Source organism: Bos grunniens, chromosome 3, assembly GCF_055505025.1.
Source record: "Bos grunniens cultivar Pamir isolate PY7600 chromosome 3, Bosgru_T2T1.0, whole genome shotgun sequence".
Classification (NCBI taxonomy): domain Eukaryota; kingdom Metazoa; phylum Chordata; class Mammalia; order Artiodactyla; family Bovidae; genus Bos; species Bos grunniens.
Genome location: NC_141167.1, coordinates 81047346 through 81068304, shown reverse-complemented (window position 1 = coordinate 81068304; position 20959 = coordinate 81047346). Strand labels below are relative to the sequence as shown.

The following is a 20959-nucleotide window of genomic DNA, read 5'->3' as shown; positions in this document are numbered from 1 at the left end:
GGGACTACAAATTTACAAAGCGAAAATAGCATATTTTTCAAGAAAGTACATTTTAAAGTATTTTTGAAAATAGATTTATTTTGCTAAATCATTGATTTTTCCAAAATATTTCCTGTCTTGAAAAATGCAAATTTGTGGTGGACAAAAGTAACAAAATGCAAATATAAGGATAAAATGCACACTTTTTCTGACTTAAAATGAAAAATTAAATTCATGAAATATTTTTCAAATCAAATGTGAAAGTTGTAAATAGTAAAAATTAAGCGGCTTTTCTCTTTATTTACACTCTAATGCTGAAATAGGAAAAGGATGGGAATTTTCAGGAGAGAAACAGAGAGTAAAATAGATTAATGGAAAAGCTTTAGAGATACTCAAGAAGTTAGTTTATAATTTTTTATATTTGGCTCATCATCTCAGGATCAGTTTTTCCGCCCTCTGGTGTAGTAGTTATTTTGATTAATTTGATTATTTCTGTTGTTTATTCTTGGAAAAAGAGCACAACATGTACTTCTAGGAGGTCCTTCTGTGTCAGTTAACAGAATAATCAACATTTCCCCATCTTCTCAAAACATTGTGTCTTAGGTATGTGATTTTAATAATGAGTAATTCAGATAGGAAGAGACATCTATATCTGTTTCCACATGCAAGTGATTATAGGGTTATATTCCTGGAAGATATAGCTTCCTGTCAATTAATACAAAAGAGCATTTAATAAAAATTACCAACAGCACTTTTACCATTAAAAAATCTAAAGTGAATGTGTTAGTAGCATTCTTTATTAAAATAGTGAAAAATCTTGGGAAATTTATTTGGAATACTTTTTCTTTCATTATGAAAACACCAAGTAACAATTTCTTTCCTAATGAATGAAGTAAGCAGTAGTATTGGAAACTTCAACATTAGGGTTGGGGGAAGTGTTTTCAGATTGCCATTGTAATGCTCTGTTGAGTTAATTTATGTGTCCTCCAAAGTCCCAATTTGAGACCTTGAATTTAAATACCTGAGAACTCTGTACCTGTGACCTGAATAGATGCTGTAATTTGCAAATTCCACCTGGTCTCTTTAGAACACCTGCTGTGGGACAGACACAGTACAAGAAACTTTGTGTATATTGAACTTTATGTTCATAACCACCTGGAAAGAAGAATATTTCAACCCAAACAATGGATTAGGTGTTAGAAATGTGAAATTTTTGAATACAGTCACAGAACCCATGGATGATTTAAAGCTGAGAGATAGTCTGGGGACTCTTTTTAGACTAAAGTAGGCTTTTGCCATTATGCAAAATTACCTTCACACATGATTTTAAAAACCCTACCAACCACTAAGTTACATCAGAAAGAGATTTTATTTAAAGGGAGACATATTCTGCATGAAAATATATGGACCACAAGTTAAAAATTAAACCCCAATAATAGTTATTGTGCTTTTTTAATATCAAATGTATTCATGGATGCAATATCTATTGATGTTAAAAGCCCATTTAGGGAATCATTTTTGTATCTGATATACTCTTCTGAGTGATTATTACACATCTAGGATTTATGTATATACACTTATTAGAGGTGGTAACATTTTTTTCCTTTAACAGCAATCATTTAATAGAGAGGATACTTTATTCTTAGTTTGTGTTTATACATTTTAAAACATACTAAGTTGCAAACTTACACATTTTTTCTGTATCATATATACTGATCACTACTATTTAGATAAAATTTCACATCTTAAGTGGTTGAATTTGTGTTATTGAACTTACTTTGTAATGAATTATCTCTGATAGATTTAGTTGGCTGAAACAAATTTGATTAGCATCTTATAGGGAGGAATCTAAATAAGTGTCTAGGTTATATTGTGGACATTTTGACATTGAGTCATGATTTTTTATAATTTATTTTCTAAAGGTCATAACTTAGAGATTACAATTAAAATATTGTTGCTTAATTTTAAATTGAGAAACGCTTCCATAATTGAAAGATTTTACTTGTTGCTACAATTAGAAGTTGACAATTTTCAAAAGCTGTGTTACATAAATGGAATGATTAAAATTTGTTACAACTTATTAAGTCTCACATGAATATATTATTTCCTGAAATTCCTCTTTTTGTAAATGTCCTTTATTAAATAATTTTTGCAAAAATATTGTTTTATCCAACTCATACTATTTTGGCATCATTTTTTTGAGTACAGAACATATTTGAAAATTGAGGTATTCAGGGAAAGAAGTCCTATAATTCTCAACAACATTTTGAGTTAATCATTTGAAGAAAAAACTTCTTTGTTATTGAATTTCCTCAATTTTAGGCTGAATTACTTATATTTTTATTTGTAGTAAAAGAAGCTAAAAGGTGTTTTTGTTAATTGATGTGTTTTATTATCTTTCCATTCTATATACATGATCATTTTTCTTCTATTGATTTTCATAAATATAAAATTGGCTATCTCTGTGACACAAATCAAATCAAACAAAATTCTTACTCTGTGTGTGTGTTTGTGTATGTGTATAAATTGCAATGAAAGCAAGGTTTTTATGATCTATTTGTGATCCAGTGAAGTTGTATTGGTAAATTATTTTAAAGATTAAAATTAAGAATTTTAAGTAGACACTATTTGTTTGGAGGCATCTATCTAGATTTTAGAGTATCTAGATTTTAGGTAGATTAGAACCAAATAGGTAACGTTAATTGACTGCTTTCTTTGTGAAATATTCTTATTTACTTTCCATAATTCCATTTCATAAGACATCTTTCCACTATATCATTTTAAGTGGCTGCATAGAATTCCACTGTATTAGTATTTTAAAATTTCATTTAACCAATCCCAACCATTGCAAGCAATTTTAATGTTTTATTATTATAAATAGTATTCTAATTAATTGACTTAACATAATATCTTTATGTATAAGTATCCCTCTCACTTCTATAAATTCTTCACATTAAAACTTAAAGTCTCCTATAGTCTTCTGAATTTGAATTCATGGCATTCATATTTATAGTATTTTTATTATTTCATACCACCATACATAATAGTGTATGGAATGGATGGACTGAATATGGAATTTCTTGGTGTTGGCTTATGCATGCACATATACACCAGTTTTGCATGTGTAAAAATTTTAATTTAAATAATTTCATCCTTCAAATAACAATACCTACTTTACTTATGTCCCAGGGTAGTAAAAGGATTAAATAAAATATATATGTAAACTTATTTTTGAAAAATAGAACCCACAAATTTATATGCAGTGTTTTTAGTAAAAAAAAAAACCCACAATAGTCATTGCTTAAATATCTGAGATGTATTGTGGTAACTATTTAATTTATATATTTATTTAATAAATGCTTACTAAGAACTTATATAGATCTGGCCCCATGCTGGATATTTGGGATATGATGATGAGAAGGAAAAGAAAAAAAATTAACCCTCTTAAATTTAGAATCAAATTAATCAAGTATCTAAGAGTTCTGATTTTAATGACATAAGCTTTTTATTAGTGAAACTTCATGTGTGATAGAAAAAACTGCTCAGAAAATCTTTAGCTTTTGAAGAGATGACTAAGAGCACCATCATATGTTGTGTCCTTACAATGCCTCTTTCAAGAGAGGATAGAGAGCACAGATTAGACAAAGGCAGAAAATACAAATTGTACACCAGAATTTCATCTTAAGTGTTCTAAAAGTGCTTATTGTGTGTTTGATATTGAATTGGCACCATGATCTTGTTTCCTAATTATGCATTCAATTTTACATAATCCTTGTGCTTTAATGAGTGGTGGCGAAGTTTGAATACAGCTTCAACAATTATTGCAGACAAAAATTAATAGAATCCCCTCCCCACTGGTTTTTAAGTCAGTATTGGTATTACTGTTTGAACTTTGGTTACTGGTTAAGACCACATTGGTAAGCTCAAAAATAATAGGGTGATCCAGGAATAGTTTAGAATTTCTGACTCTTTGGCATTCTGTTTTCAGGGGGAACTTTTCCAGAAGATTTTTCAATATTATTTACAATAAAACCCCAAAAAGGAATTCAGTCTTTCCTTTTATCTATATATAATGAGCACGGTATTCAGCAAATTGGTGTTGAGGTTGGGAGATCACCTGTTTTCCTGTATGAAGACCACACTGGAAAACCTGCCCCAGAAGACTATCCCCTTTTTAGAACCGTTAACATTGCAGATGGAAAGTAAGTAACACAATAATCCTGTGTTTTAACTATGTGGAAAGCAGTTCCTTCATTCGGTCATTCAACAAATATTTATAAAGTGTGATGCAGTTTTTCTAGGGAGCGGTGATGCAGAAATGAACAAAACAATAAAATACCTAACCTTACATAGTTTACAATCTGGGTCAAGCAGTGAATGATAAAAAATTACTAATGAATATCAGATGGTGATAAGTGACAGGGAGAAATATAGCAATGAAGAGAGTAGGGGATGATGGTGGGGAGTGCAATTTTAAGGAGTGAGGTCAGGGATAGTCTTACTAAGAAGGTGACATGCAAAGGTGGTAGGATGCATGCCACTGCTAATAATTAAAAGGGTACTATTCCACACGAAGGAAAAACAAATGCACAGCCTCTGATTCTGGCTGTGACTGATTTGGCCTAAGCAACATCAAGGATGCCAGTGTGGCAGGAACAGAGTGAAACGTTGAGGATGGAGAGGCAGCAGGAGGGAAAATGGTATAATACTTTGTGTTGTTGTTTAGTCATTAAATCCTATCCGACTCTTTTGCAACCCCATGTAGATGGCCAGGCTCCTCTGTCCATGGGATTTCCCAGACAAGAACACTGGCGTGGCTTGCCATTTTCTTCTTTAGGGGATCTTCTGACCCAGGGATGAAACCCACATCTCCTGCATTGGCAGGAGGATTCTTTTCCAATGAGCCACCAGGGAAGCCCATAATACATTGGATTATAGGTGATTGGAAACACTTTGGATTTTATTCCGGGTAAATACGAAGTCACTGTAGACGTTTTGAGCAAAAGAATGATCTGATTTGACTTCCTCAGATAGAGCTAGCGGTAAAGAACCCGCCTGCCAATGCTGGAGACAAAAGAGACTTGGGTTTGATCCCTGAATTGGAAAGATCCCCTGGAGGAGGGCTGGCAACCCACTCCAGTATTCTTATCTGGAGAATTCCATGGACAGAGGAGCCTGGTGGGCTATAGTTCACAGGGTTGCAAAGAGTTGGACACGACTGAAGTGACTTAGCACGCATGCATGCACCAATATTATTAATATTGACAATCATAGGAAGTTTTATATAATACTCAATATGTGCTGTATACTGTTGTGAACACCTTATACAAGTTAACTTATTTAATTTTTCACAACTTTTTGAAGAAAATAATAATAAACCCATTTTACAGATAAGGGAAGTAAGGTACTGGGAATTTAAGTAACTTGCATTTGGAAAGTGGCAAAGGTGAGGTTTGAACTCAGGTAGACTGTCCAGTAACAGCCACTCTCTTAAGAAAATCATGCTGAATTCTGTATTGTGAATATTGTTTAATATTGTTTTGCTCCCTATCATTTCAGGAGCAGCTAAAAGCAAATAAATGTTTGTTAAATGTACTTCATATTTTATTGCTGAATTTAGGCTACTAAGAAGATTTATCACAAATATAACATTTGATTATAGACATAAGAAAGAAATAGCTGTTCAGATGCGGAAAAAAAAATTCACACTCAGATTACCATTGTCAGAACCATGGAAAAACTGCCTCTCAAACCCAGGAAAAAACTGGGCTTTAACAAGTAATTTACATCATTATCCTTAATATGAAAAGTGATGATAATTCTATGAATGAAAATACATCAGAGTAAGAAGTGTAGGGTATACTGTTTTAGATTGTTTTAGATACAGCAGTCCTCTTCGGCATGGTTGCCTTGAGCTAAGACCTTGGAAGCCAGGGAGTGAGCATGTGGGGTTATGGAGGAAGAGCATTCCTGACAAAGTGAATTAGGTGAAAGGAACAAGAAAGAGGCAGAAGTGTGGCTGGAATACTGCGAATCAGAAAGCAGAAATGTGGACATGAGATAGAAGAGAGGCAGGGTTAGGCAAAGTAAGGACTTCGGCTTTTACTGGGAGTATCAGGTTAGCTTTTAGCTAAAGAGAAACTTGATATGACTCATATTTTAAAATGGCGACTCTGGTTGCATCAGAGTGGGAGCAGGGACCAGTTAGGAGTCTAGGAGAGAGACATGGTTACCTGGTCAAAATTGTGAGATTTGAATCCTGAATATCCTGCAAATATAGGATTGACAGATTTCCTGATGATATGAATGTATAATATGACAGAAAGAGGATAATTAAGAATGTTTCCAAAATTTAAGGTTAATTTAGTATTTTGAACATTGTATGTGACACCATGATTATGACATATTATTATCAGACCTTAAATTAATTCAACAAAATTCAAGTTTAGAGTCCTAATCAACTTGCAACAATAGAAAGAAATCATTTTTATTTTATGTTAATGAAAAGCACATGCCCACAGTAGTGGAGGGGGTTTAATTGAAGACACAGACTTCTTGGCGGAAACATGTGTAAATTTTACTCTCACAGTATTAAGTGCCTCCTAATATAAATCTTTGTGCAATTCAAACCAAGCAGATGCCTATGCTAGTTCAAATTGCTATGGAAAGACCAAAGATTAAGTGTATATGGAAATATACTTGGTCCTCATCAGTAGCCATGCCAAGTCACATGAAACAGATTTTTGAAAGGCTCCTGCAACTCTTTGGGTACTTTATTTTATGGATATAGTCCTAGAAACTTCTGGAATATTAATTTAGCACTTTTCATTTGGAAAAATAAGAGTGGTTTGCAAAATGCAAGTGATCTTCATTTAGTTGTTTATGTTAGCACAAGATACTGTTAATAAAACCCACCATTTTACAATTTTGATTAGGGTATTTGTATTTCCAAAGGACTGGCCACATCTCCATTCCTCCCCCCGCCCCGCCCCCCCATTCCCCACCCCCACTGCAAAGCCTGTCATCACTGCTCTGAATTAGCTGGAGCAGTAGCTTCAGAGTGAATTGAGACTCTCACTCCACACATGCATTGACTATGCTTTCTTTCAGTGTTCCTACTTCCTGCCAACTCTGGAAAGGAGAGATATTGTGTCTCAGTCTTGGATCCTGCCCACAGTAGTGAAATATAACTGTCTTGAAATTAAAGTGGAAAAAGAAAACGAAAGCACTTGAAATAAATGCGAGTAAAGACAGAGAAGCACATTGTGTCTTACAATTAAACGTTCAATTGCTCCAGATGGAGCATTCATTCAATTAGTAGACATACCCTTTTAGAGCCTGTATCAGGGGATCTCTCAAGCAGAATTCTTTCAAGTGAAATTCCACATTGGAAGAAAGCACTTACGTACATAGAAACTATTACTTATCCCATATCCCACCCCTAATCTCTATCAAATAACCTCGTGAGAGCATGGTGAGATCGAGCTATTGTTTCAACACAAGATGAAGCAGAGGATGGGCACTGCCTTATCAGCACAGACAGCTAATCCTGCTGTGCAATTTACATAGCTGTGTGACTTTTTGAGTACCTACCACTGCTCTGGATACTAAGTAGCCACTTGTTAACTGATTGATGAATAAATAAGCCTACATTTTGTATAATTTAAGATCACTTGTATAATTCAAAATACATTGTTCTTTCACAATAATGGTTTGACAACATCTTTGGAACTTACAGCATTATTTGGCTTTTTAAGGTGGCACCGGGTAGCAATCAGCGTGGAGAAGAAAACTGTGACAATGATTGTTGATTGTAAGAAGAAAACTACAAAACCGCTTGACAGAAGTGAGAAAGCAATCGTTGACACCAATGGAATTATGGTTTTTGGGACAAGGATTTTGGATGAAGAAGTTTTTGAGGTAAAATAAATCAAACTTTATTTTTTATGAATATTATTAATTCAGATGAGTGGAGTTAATAACAGCAACAATCCATATATGCTATAAAGCAAAGTTGTAAACTTTAAAGGGTGACCTGATTTATTCCCCTGTATGTATAGCAGTGATGTTTTCTATTGTCCAGTAAGAGAATGAGTAGACAGTGGTGACTATAAAACCTGGGAAACTTTAATAGAGATTGGTTGATTTAAACACTGGCATGCTATATTCTTGGGAAAGACGAATGGCTTTCCTCTTAGTACTTTGCATTATTTTCTTTGGAGAAAAGAACATTTTCTTCAATTCCTTCTCTCAGAGATTAAGTTAATGAAATGTACAAGTCAGATATTTTTTTGTGTGTGTGTATTTCCAAGGTAAAATAGAGATACTCCAAAAGATAAACTTTATTTTTAAAAATCACTATTTCAATGTGAAGGTAATGGTTAAAAGCTCCTTTCCAGTTATAATTGACCAATTATGATAATCACATTATTTATTTGACCCTTCCATCACTGTATCTGGTAACTCTTGCTTTAATTTTCATTTAGTCAATTATTAATGGAACGAACACATTTGACTCCATGAAGGGGTGCACTCCTGAGCTATTCAGTCATTACTCTGGTGACTGTTTTAATACCATTTTTTAATAACTTAGTTTTCAAAGTGTAACAAAGTAAAGCTGTATAATATATTATGGTTTAATAGACAAGTTTTACATGGAAATACATTTGCTGCATTCTGCTGATACGTATATAGAGATATGTGCGCACACACAGTATGTGTTTTCAAAAACCACAGTGGAAATTCAGAGGGCCAGTAGAATATTGCATTTATGTGCTTAGTTATAAAATCAATGGCATAATTTCAAATAGAACTATTATTTGTGACATATCAGATTATTTGGGATTCTATTTGTTTCTGAGTTTTTGCACTAGTATATACCCAGGTCTTTGATGCTAAACAAAATGTTTTAACACATTATATCACACTAAATTAATGACAAACTGATTCAGACAATATGTAATAATAAAGTCTCAGATATTTCAATATCATGCATTGATTGCACACAAATGATAAATGAATATTTATTTATTAAATGAATGAATATATAAATTAATTTAATTTTTAGGCTTACAGAATTCTATTTTAAAATTAAACTGTTTATGAACATCAGTTTCATATGCTAAATCTATTTTTGTTATACACAGCACCTGATTTTCCTAGAACATATGAGTAATATGGAAGAAATATATCAGTTGAAGGTTTCATTTCATACATTAATCTATCGCTGTACATATTCACAGAGCTTATGTTAAGTTAAATATGTAAATTAAGAGTACATTGTTTTTGCCATAAATGATTAAAACATATAAGAGGAAATATATAATATTATTTATTAATTAGTTGTCAAAATTTACTGTTTCTGAAAGATAATATTTGATACATGTACACATTGATTGGGCTTCCCTGGTGACTCAGACTGTAAAAAATTCACCTGCAGTGCAGAAGACCCAGGATTCATACTTGGGACAGGAAAATCACCTGGAGAAGGGAATGGCCACCCATTCCAGTATTCTTGCCTGGAGATTCCATGGACAGAGGAGCCTGGCTGGTTCCACAGTCCATGGGGTCGCAAAGTCAGACACCACTGAGCAACTAAATCACTGAGCGACTAACACACACACACACACACACATATACATTGATTAGATTTCTTTTTCATACCATTTTATAGCATCGAGACTTCTATTTTTACCTGAACTTACTTCTAGGTGAATGTCATTTAATTTTTATTTTTTATTCCCCCTACCCTACGCGCATATAAAACCAGATTATATTCCACTTTCTTTTCCATATACTACACTCATACTTTCTAGGGTCCAGTTCAGAGTTTTTAAAGTGTAGTTACAGACTATCACAGTAAGCTTCTTCTTTTTTTTTTCAAAATAAATAATTAAACCTAATGCTACATATTAAAAATATGTAATAAGCACCTCTATGTTTCATAGGCTGATTATAGTATCAACAATTAAAATATGTAAAAATGATTCCTTAAAATATTTCCATGCGTCTTCAACCACTACTAACCAAAATATATCTAGCCAAGAGGTATCTAGTAAACGACCAAAGACAGAGGTGCTGAAAGCAAAATGTATCACTATTTTATCTGATTAAACATTAGCAATCTAATGCATAAACCATATTCTAAACTTTGAAGTAACTTCAGCTGTTTATCTGAAAAAAGAAAGTCTAATATGCAGTATTTGAATTGCAATCTGTAGAGTTTTAAGAATTCAGCATTAAATAATAAAAGCAAAACTAAAAATATTTTTTAAAGTATGACAAAATTAGTTTATATGAAAATGCCAAAATGAATATGTAGACCCATAATTCAGATTATATACTTTTAGCATGGCAGAGTAAATATAAGAATTGATTTGGGAATGAGAAAAATCTGATTTTGAATCCTAATACATAGCTTAATCATGTTTCTCTGTGTAATTATTTTTTGTAAGTTTTAATTTCTTAATCTTCAGATGAGAACAGTAATATAATCTCTCTCTTTCGTATTTTTAAAAAATTGAATTTATGCATGTAAAGTGCTTGAAGTACTAGTACTAGACAGATTGTGACTCTGTATCTTTTTTTCTTGCTAAGAATATTGTTTTTTTTTTCTTAAATGTATTTATTTTGACTGTTTTTGGCTGCACTGGATCTTTATTGATGTTCCTGGCCTTTCTCTAGTTGTGGTGAGCCAGGGCTACTCTTCACTGGAGTGTCCAGGGTTCTCATTGTGGTGGCTTCTCTTGTTGCAAGGCCTGGTCTCTTGGGCTTTCTCATGGGTGTCAGTAATGACAGCCCATGGGCTCAGTTGTTGTGGCTCATGGGCTCTGGAGCATAACCTTAGTAGTGGTGCTGGGCTCTGTGGTCCGTGACATGTGCAGTCCTCCCAGACTGGGGTTGAACTTGTTTCCTCTGCATTGGACCCTTAGGGAAGTCCCCATGTCCCTTTAAACTGCATATGTTTTCCAAGGTTCATACTTAAAAAGATAGTATGCCAGTAGACACAGTTTTCCTGTAGATTAGCATGATAAGATGGAAACAATTTTCACATTTATCCATCTTTCCCAGTCTAGATACATTTTTGTCAGTCTTTGAGACTTTTGTATAATTGAAGTGCAATAATATAAAAATATCAAAAGAGTACTATTTAATCAGTTGTGACATATACATATATGTGTATACATATATGAGGATTCCCAGGTGGCTCAGTGGTAAAGAATCCACCTGCCAATGCAGATATCAGAAATGTGGGTTTAACACCTGGTTAGGAAGATCCCCTGGAGAAGGAAATGGCAAACAACTGCAGCGTTCTTGCCTAGATAATCCCATGGACAGAGCAGTCTCTGGTGGGCTACAGTTCATAGGGTGGCAGAGTTGGATGTGACAGCACACATACACGCACACACTTATATATATATATATATATATACACACACACACACATATATACCTCTGAAATTATTGTCATCACACCCAGAGAAATTTTCCTCCTGTGTTTTTATGATCCATCCTTTCTCCATCCTAAACCCCAGGTAATCTCTAATTTATGTTTTATCACTACAACTTATATGTTACGAAACTTTTATAAATGGAATTGTACTGTATGCATTCTCTTTAGTTTGGCTACTTGTTATTCAGCATACCATTTTTAAGTCTTATCCATGTTTTCTTATGTATCTTTATTTTGCTTTTTTTTAATGAGCAGTTTTCTAATGTGTGAATAAAACACAGTTTCTTAATCCATCTATTTTGCTAGAAAGCATTTGGATTGTTTCTATACTTTGGCTACTACATACAAAGCTTTTGTGAATAATCATGCCCATTTTGTGTGGGAATTTATTTTTATTTGTCTTAGTTAAGTACCTAGAAGTTGAATGCTTGGGTTATTTGGTAGGTGCATGTTTTGTTGTTGTTCAGTCACTAAGTTGTGTCCAACTCTTTGTGACCCCATGAACTGCAGCACAGCAGGCTTCCCTGTCCTTCACTATCTCCCATAGTTTGCTAAAACTCATGTCTTTGAGTAGGTGATATTCCAACCATCTCATCCTTTGTTGCCCCTTTCTTCTGCCCTCAATCTTTCCCAATATCAGGGTCCTTTCCAGTGAATCAGCTCTTTGCATCAGGTGGCCAAAATATTGGAGTTTCAGCTTCAGTCCTTCCAGTGAATATACAGGGTTGATTTCCTTTAGAATTGACTGGTTTGATCTCCTTACTGTCCAAGGGACTCTTAAGAGTCTTCTCCAACACCGCAATTCAAAAGTATCAACTCTTTAACGCTCAGTCTTCTTTGTGGTCCAACGGTCACATCCATACATGATTACTAGAAAAACCATAGCTTTGACTACACGGACCCTTGTTGGCAAAGTGATATCTCTGTTTTTTTAATATGCTGTCTAGGTTTGTCATAGCCATTCTTCCAAGGAGCAAGCATTTTTTAATTTCATGGTTGCAGTCACCATCCACAGTGATTTTGAGCTCAAGAAAATAAAATCTGTCACTGTTTCTACTTTTTCCCCATCTATTTGCCATGAAGTGATGGGACTGGCTCCTGTGATCTTACTTTATTGATTGTTGAGTTTTAAGTCAACTTTTTTACTCTCTTCTTTCACCATCATCCAGAGGCTCTTTAGTTCATCTTTGCTTTCTGCCATAAGGTTTGTGTCATCTGCATATCTGAGGTTATTTATATTTCTCCCCGAATTCTTGATTCCAACTTGTAAGTCATCCAGCATGCATCATGCATCATTTTGCATGATGTACTCTGCATATAAGTTAAATAAGCAGGGTGACAATATGCAGCCTTGACGTACTCCTTTCCCAATTTGGAACCAGTCCATTGTTCCCTGTCCAGTTCTAACTGTTGCTTGTTGGCCTGCATACAGGTTTCACAGGAGACAGGTAAGGTTATCTGGTATTCCCATATCTTTAAGAATATTCCACAGTTTGTTGTGATCCACACAGTTAAAGACTTTAGTGTAGTCAGTGAAGCAGAAGCAGATTTCTTTTTGGAATTCCCTTGCTTTTTCTATGATCCAGCCAATGTTCACAATTTGATCTCTAATTCCTTTGTCTTTTCTAAAGCTAACTTGTACACATGTAAGTTCTTGGTTCATGTACTGTTGAAGCCAAGCTCAAAGGATTTTGAGCATTACCTTGCTAGCATATGAAATGAGCACAGTTGTATGATAGTTTGAACATTCTTTGGCATTGGCTTTCTTTGGGATTGTAATGAAAACTGACCTTTCCCAGTCTTGTGGCCATTGCTGAGCTTTCCAAATTTGCTGGCATATTGAATGCAGCACATTAACAGCATCATCTTTTAGGATTTGAAATAGCTCAGCTAGAATTCCATCATTACCACTAGTTTTGTTCAAAGTAATTCTTCCTAAGTCCCAGTTGACTTCACATTCCAGGATGTCTGGCTCTATGTTAGTGATCACACCCTCTTGGTTATCCAGGTCATTAAGCATTTTTTTGTTTGTTTGTTTTGTATAGTTCTGTGTATTCCTGCCACCTCTTCTTAATATCTTCTGCTTCTGTTAGTTGCGTGTTGTTTCTGTCCTTTATTGTGCCTATGTTTGCATGAAATCAAAGATAGGTATCTCTAATTTTCTTGAAGTGATCTATAGTCTTTTCCATTTTTTCTACTATTTTTCTCTATTTCTTTTCATTGTTCACTTAAAAAGATGTACAATACATGTATAAATAATATCTCATGAAGAAGTTTATGCCCAAAAATTTCTCTGTGTTCCACCTATTTATCACTGCCTTTCCCCTAAACTCTGGCAACCACTAAGTTTTCACTAGTTTCTTAGTTTTGCTTTTTCCAGAGTGTCATATAGTTGGAATTTTACAGTTTTTAGTTTTTCCAGGTTGACTTCCTTCACTTCAGATCAGATCAGATCAGATCAGTCATTCAGTCGTGTCCGACTCTTTGCGACCCCATGAATCGCAGCACACCAGGCCTCCCTGTCCATCACCAACTCCTGGAGTTCACTCAGAGTCACGTCCATTGAGTCAGTGATGCCATCCAGCCATCTCATCCTTTGTCGTCCCCTTCTCCTCTTGCCCCCAATCCCTCCCAGCATCAGAGTCTTTTCCAATGAGTCAACTCTTCACATGAGGTGGCCAAAGTACTGGAGTTTCAGCTTTAGCATCATTCCTTCCAAAGAAATCCCAGGGCTGATCTCCTTTAGAATGGTATTATACATTTGCATTTCCTCCATGTCCTTATGGCTTGATAGCTTATTTCATTTAAGTACTGAATAATATTCCATTGTTTGAATGTATCACAGTTTATTTATCCATTCATCTACTGAAAAACCTAATGATTGGTTCCTAGTTTTGATAACTGAGTAAATCTATATAGATAACCAGGTTCAGGTTTTCATGTTGATATGATAACATGATGATATCATATTTACCTAAGATGTTAATAAGTTTTCAGCCTCTTAGGGTAAATACCAAGGAATGTAAATGGATAATATGGTATGAGTATGCCTAGTTGTAAGAAACTAATAAACTGTCTTCCAAAAGGAATGTGCTATCTTGCATTATCATTGCAATGAATGAAAATTCTTCTTTCACAGTTTTGGCACTATTTGGCTGTTATCCATTTTAATAGGTGTGTAGTAGTATCTCGTTTTAATATGTATTTCCCTGATGATATGTTGAGCATTTTTTCATATATACTTACTTGCCAGTTTTCTATCTTCTTTGGTGAGGTATCTGTTAAGGCCTTTTGCCCATTTTTTAATCAGGTTATTTTTGTTTTAAATGTTTTTTGAAGAATAATTCTTTATTAGATATGTCTTTTGCAGATACTTTCTCCTGGTTTGTCTTCTCATTTCCTTGACATTGTATTTTGTGGAGTGAAAGTTTTTAATTTTAATGAAGTCCAGCTTATCATTTTTTTTTTTTTCATGCATCATGCTTTTGATGTGGTAGCTAAAAAGCCATTGCTCTACCCAGTTGTCATCTAACCTTTCTTAATGTTCTCTTCTAGGAGTTTCATAGTTTTGCATTTAGAATATGATATATTTTGAGTTAATTATTATAAATGGTGTAAGGTTTGTGTTTAGATTCACTTTTTTGCATGTGGATTTCTTGTTCTAGTACAATTTGTTGAAAATACTATCTTTACTCCATTGTATTGCCTTTGTTTGCTCCTTTGTCAAAGATCACTTGACTATACTTACATGGATTTACTTCAGGGCTGTCTATACTGTTTCATTGATCTACTTGTCTTTTCTATCACAAAAATTACATTGTCTTGATTACTATAACTTTATAGTAAGTCTTAAAGTCTGGGTGTCAGTTCCCCAACTTTGTTTTACTCACTTAAAATTGAGTTGGCTATTCTGGGCCTTTTGCCTCTTGTTATAAATTTTAAAATCAGTTTGATGATATTCACAAAGTAATTTCCTGGGATTTTTAACTGGGAAAGTTGAAGCTGTAGATCAAGTTTGGACAGCCTTACATCCTGGCAATAATGAGTCTTTCTATCTGTGAAAATGGAATATTTCTCAATTATTTAGTACTTTGATATATCATCAACATTTTGTAGCTTTTCTCATTTATATCTTGTTCATATTTTGTTATTGTTTTCAGTTTCACTGGTTTTGACTCTCATTTTTATTCTTTCTTTCTTTTACTTGCTTTGTAATTAAATTGCTCTTCCCCTTCTAGTTTTCCAAGGTGGAATCTTAGATGATTTGATTTTATATTTTTCTCCTTTTCTTGTATTTGTATTCAATGTTAAAATTTTCTCTATGATGTATTTGTATTCAATGTTAAAATTTTCTCTATGAGAACTGCTTTTGCTGCATACTACATATTTTGATGAGTTGTGTTTTATTTAGTTCAAAAACATTTTATAATTTTCTTCGAGATAGCACCATTGACTCATTGTATTTGGAAATGTGTAGTTTACTTTCCATTAAAAAAAAATACTTTACAGAAATCTTTCTGTTATTGATGTCTAGTTTAATTTAATTCTGTTCTAAGGGCTGATATTGTATAATTCTATAATTCTGTTCTTCTAAGTTGTTTAGGTGTGTTTTATGCCCCAGAAGGTGGTCTGTTTTTGTGAATATTCTGTGCAAGAAGAATGTATAATCTGCTGTTTGATAAAATAGTATATAGAAGTCACTTTAATCTTCTTGATTGATAATGCTGTTGTGTTCAAATATGTCCTTACTAATTTTGTGCAGCTAGATCTCTCAGTTTCTGGTAGAAGGGTATTAAACTTTCCAACTATGTTATTATAATGGATTACTCCATTTCTTCTTGCAGTTATATCACCTTTTGTCTTGTGCAGCTTGATGTTCTGTGTTAGGCACACACACGTCAAGAGCTATTGTTTCTTCTTGGACCATTGACTCCTTTATCAGTATAGAGCACCTCTCTCTATCTCTGATAACTTTCTTTATTCTGAAGTCTTCTGTGCCTGAAATTAACATAGTTACTCTTGCTTTCTTTTGATTAGTGATAGTATAGTCTATCTTTTCCATTCCTATACTTTTAATCTATATGTGTCTATACTGAAAGTAGGTTTCTAGTAAACAATATATAATTGGGCCTTGTTTTTTGATCCACTCTGTATAGCATTTGAGGTTAATTCAGATTTCAGAACTCTATAGAAGATCCAAAATAATACTTGTTCAGGATATTGTTTGTCCTCCAATATGAGCAATTCCTTGTTAATGCATCACAAGATTATCTTGTGATGCCAACAGTTTACAATAACGTATCACACACTTTGTTTTGTCCCTTTTGTAAGTTTTATCTCTGATTTCTTGTTTTTTTTTTTTTCTTTAAGGCTTATCATTACTTTGTGGCATTTTATTAACTTCTCAAAAAAAAAAAAAAGCCATCTTTTATTGCATTCTTGTTGTCACTATTACTGTGTTGTTTTGTAATTATCTAATAATGCATTTCTTTCTCATTAGACTGTAAATTTATTGAGAGCAGAATTTATATCCACTTAATTTAGATACTGAATCAGTGGCATCAAACACAAACTCTGCACAGTGCTTATATCCAATGAAGACTAGCAAATATATGAATGTACGTTATGCCTGCTAGCAGTTAAGGCTTTGTTAGAACCACCTGTCTGGAAGGACAAAAAAAAAAAAAACGTGGGAAGTCAAGAGATACCTGGAGTAACAGGCAAATTTGGCCTTGGAGTACAAAATGAAGCAGGGCAAAAGTTAACAGAGTTTTGCCAAGAGAACATACTGGTCATAGCAAACACCTTCTTCCAACAACACAAGAGACAACTCTACATAGGGACATCACCAGATGGTCAAAACTGAAATCAGATTGATTATATTCTTTGCAGTTGAAGATGGAAAAACTCTATACAGTCAGCAAAAACAAGATGGGAGCTAATTGTGGCTAAGATCATGAACTCCTTATTGCCAAATTCAGCCTTGAAGAAAGTAGGGAAAACCACTAGACTATTCAGGTATGATTTAAATCAAATCTCTTATGATTATACAGTGGAAGTGACAAATAGATTCAAGGGGTTAGATCTGATACACAAAGTACCTGAAGAACTATGGATGGAGGTTCATGACGTTGTACAGGAGGCAGTGATTAAGACCATCCCCAAGAAAAGAAAGGCAAAAAGGCAAAACGGTTGTCTGAGGAAGCCTTTCAAATAGTGAGAAAAGAAGAGAAGCTAAAGGCAAAAGAGAAAAGGAAAGATATACCTATCTGAATGCAGAGTTCCAAAGAATAGCAAGGAGAGGTAAGGAAGCTTCCCTCAATGATCAGTGCAAAGAAATAGAAGAAAACAATAGAATGGGAAAAACTAAAGATTTCTTCAAGAAAATTAGAGATACCAAGGGCCCAATAAAGGACAGAAATAGTATGGACCTAACAGAAGCAGAAGACATAAATAAAAGGTGGCAAGAACACACAGAAGAACTATATAAAAAAGATCTTCATGACCCAGATAACCATGAGGCTGTGATCACTCACCTAGAGGCAGACATCCTGGAGTGCGAAGTCAAGTGGGCCTTAGGAAGCATGACTACAATCAAAGCTAGTGGAGTTGATAGAATTCCAGCTGAGCTATTTCAAGTCCTAAAAGACGATACTGTTAAAGTGCTGTACTCAATACGCAAGCAAATTTGGAAAACTCATCATTGGCCAGAGGACTGGAAAAGGTCAGTTTACATTCCAATCCCAAAGAAAGGCAATGGCAAAGAATGTTCAAATTATGGCACAGTTGCACTCATCTCACATGCTAGCAAAGTAATGCTCAAAATTCTCCAAGCCTGGCTTCAACAGTATGTGAACCAAGAACTTCCAGATGTTCAAGCTGGTTTTAGGAAAGGTAGAGGAATCAGAGATCAAATTGCCAACATCCATTGGATCATCAAAAAAGTGAGAGAGTTCCAGAAAATCATCTACTTCTCCTTTACTGTGTACCCCAAAGCCTTTGACTGTGTGGATCACAATAAACTGTGGAAAATTCTGAAAGAGATGGGAATACCAGACCACCTGACCTGCCTCTTGAGAAACCTGTATGCAGGTCAGGAAGCAACAGTTAGAACTGTACATGGAACAACAGACTGGTTCCAAGTAGGAAAAGGAGTACGTCAAGGCTGTATATTGTCACCCTGCTTATTTAACTTATATGCAGAGTACATCATGAGAAACGCTGGGCTGGAAGAAGCAGAGTACATCATGTAAACGCTGGGCTGGAAGAAGCAGAAGCTAGAATCAAGATTGCCGGGAGAAATATTAATAACCTCAGATATGCAGAAGACAACACCCTTATGGCAGAAAGTGAAGAAGAACTAAAGAGCCTCCTGATGAAAGTGAAAGAGGAGAGTGAAAAAGTTGGCTTAAAGCTCAGCATTCAGAAAACTAAGATCATGGCATCTGGCCCTATCACTTCATGACAAATAGATGGGAAAACAGTGGAAACAGTGACAAACTTTGTTTTCTTGGGCTCCAAAATCACTGCGGATTGTGACCACAGCCATGAAACTAAAAGATACTTGTTCCTTGGAAGAAAAGCTATGACTAACCTAGATAGCATATTAAAAAGCAGAGCCATTACTTTACCAAGAAATGTCCATCTTGTCAAGGCTATGGTTTTTCCAGTAGTCATGTATGAATGTGAGAGTTGGAATGTGAAGAAAGCTGAGAGCTGAAGAATTGATGCTTTGGAACTGTGGTATTGGAGAAGACTCTTGAGAGTCCGTTGGGTTGCAAGGAGATCCAACCAGTCCATCCTAAAGGAAATCAGTGCTGAATATTCATTGGAAGGATTGATGCTGAAGCTGAAGTTCCAATACTTTAGCCACCTAATGCAAAGACCTGACTCATTTGAAAAGACCTTGATGCTGGGAGGATTGAAGGCAGGAGGAGAAGGGAACAGCAGAGGATGAGATGGTTGGATGGCATCACCGACTCGATGCATATTAAGTTTGAGCAAGCTTTGGAAGTTGTTTATGGACAGGGGAGCCTGGCACGTTGTAGTCCATGGGATCACAAAGAGTCGGACATGACCGAGTGACTGAACTGAACTGACTGACTGGGTGGAGACGGAGCTAAGAGAGGTACAGGATAGTACATGCCCTTTGAAAGTTAGTTGTACATTAAGTAGTTGACTATTCTCTGTTGAAATAGAATAAATATTATATAACATCATTGTGCTTAAATTAGCTATGCTGCTAAGTCACTTCAGTCGTGTCTGACTCTGTGTGACCCCACAGATGGCAGCCCATCAGTCTCCCCCATCCCTGGGATTCTCCAGGCAAGAACACTGGAGTGGGTTGCCATTTCCTTCTCCAATACATGAAAGTGAAAAGTGAAAGTGAAGTCTCTCAGTCCTGTCGGACTCTTTGCGATCCCATGGACCGCTGCCTTCCAGGCTCCTCCGCCCATGGGATTTTCCAGGAAAGAGTACTGGAGTGGGTTGCCATTGCCTTCTAAATTACCTATATAGAGATACAAATAAATAGTTGTAATAAGATAGAAATTCTGTCTCTAATAAAGATATAGAAATGTTCAAGGGAGAAAATGCAGTATGCAAAATAATGAAAAAATAAAAGGATGTTTAAAGATGAGGGCACATGTGCAAAAGATGGAAGTTTGGAATGAGCTCAGCGGATCTGAGAATCCAGTTTGCTTTGGGGGATATTTAGGAGATGACTTAGTGAGATGTTTTAGGGCCTGTTTATGAAGTGCATTTTATACCACCCTGAGATAGTTAAACTTTAAACCATAGGCCATGAGAAGTTTCTCTAAGTGGAGGAATTAAATATTGAGATTGTTTTTTTACAAATTCCTTTTTTGTCAGTGAAGGAGTTAGTCTAGAATCAGAAGAACCTGGTTAGAAAAACAAAACAAAACAAAAACTGATATGTTGAAACATTTAGTTCAAATAAAAGGTTACTTAGAGACAAGGTCATCACAGAAGAAATGGAGAGAAAGGTCTTGTTTCAGGATGCTAATGTGTGGTACAATTGACAGATCTTAGTACTGATTGGGTAAGTGGGGTTAAGGGAGAGAGAAACTTCATACTTTAGGCTTTACATAAGGTAGCAAATGGGACTTCCCCGATGGCTCAGTGGATAAAGAATCCACCTGCAAAGCCAGGAGCCATAGGAGGAGGAAATGGCAACCCACTCCAGTATTCTTGCTGGGATAATCCCATGGACAGAGGAGCCTGGAGGGCTACAATCTGTGTAAAGAGTTGAATGAGCACGCATGACACACGACGTGCCTGTGTGGGCTAAGTTGCTTCAGTCGTGCCTGACTCTTTGAGACCTCATGGACGGTAGCCTGTTCCTCTTTTCATGGTATTTTCCAGGCAAGAACACTGGAATGGGTTGCCATGCCCTTCTTTGGAGGATCTTCTCTATCCAGGGATCAAATTCAAGTCTCTTTTGTCTTCTGCTTTGGCAGGCATGTTCTTTACCACTGACGTCACCTGGGAATTCCACAGGGTAGCAAA

The 20959-nt window shown here is 35.1% G+C and overlaps 1 protein-coding gene across 3 annotated transcripts in view; it reads left to right on the top strand.

Moving 5' to 3' along the window:
* Positions 1-20959, top strand: part of COL11A1 (collagen type XI alpha 1 chain) — a 225292-nt gene that overhangs the window by 30479 nt on the left and 173854 nt on the right. For all 3 annotated transcript variants that reach the window (XR_015161606.1, XM_086394454.1, XM_086394456.1), the window contains exons 3-4: positions 3968-4181; positions 7737-7899. Coding sequence is in view for 2 of the 3 variants with exons in the window: in XM_086394454.1 (XP_086250580.1) it covers positions 3968-4181; positions 7737-7899 (377 nt within the window). In the remaining variant the exon portion in view is untranslated. The remainder of the gene's footprint in view (positions 1-3967; positions 4182-7736; positions 7900-20959) is intronic.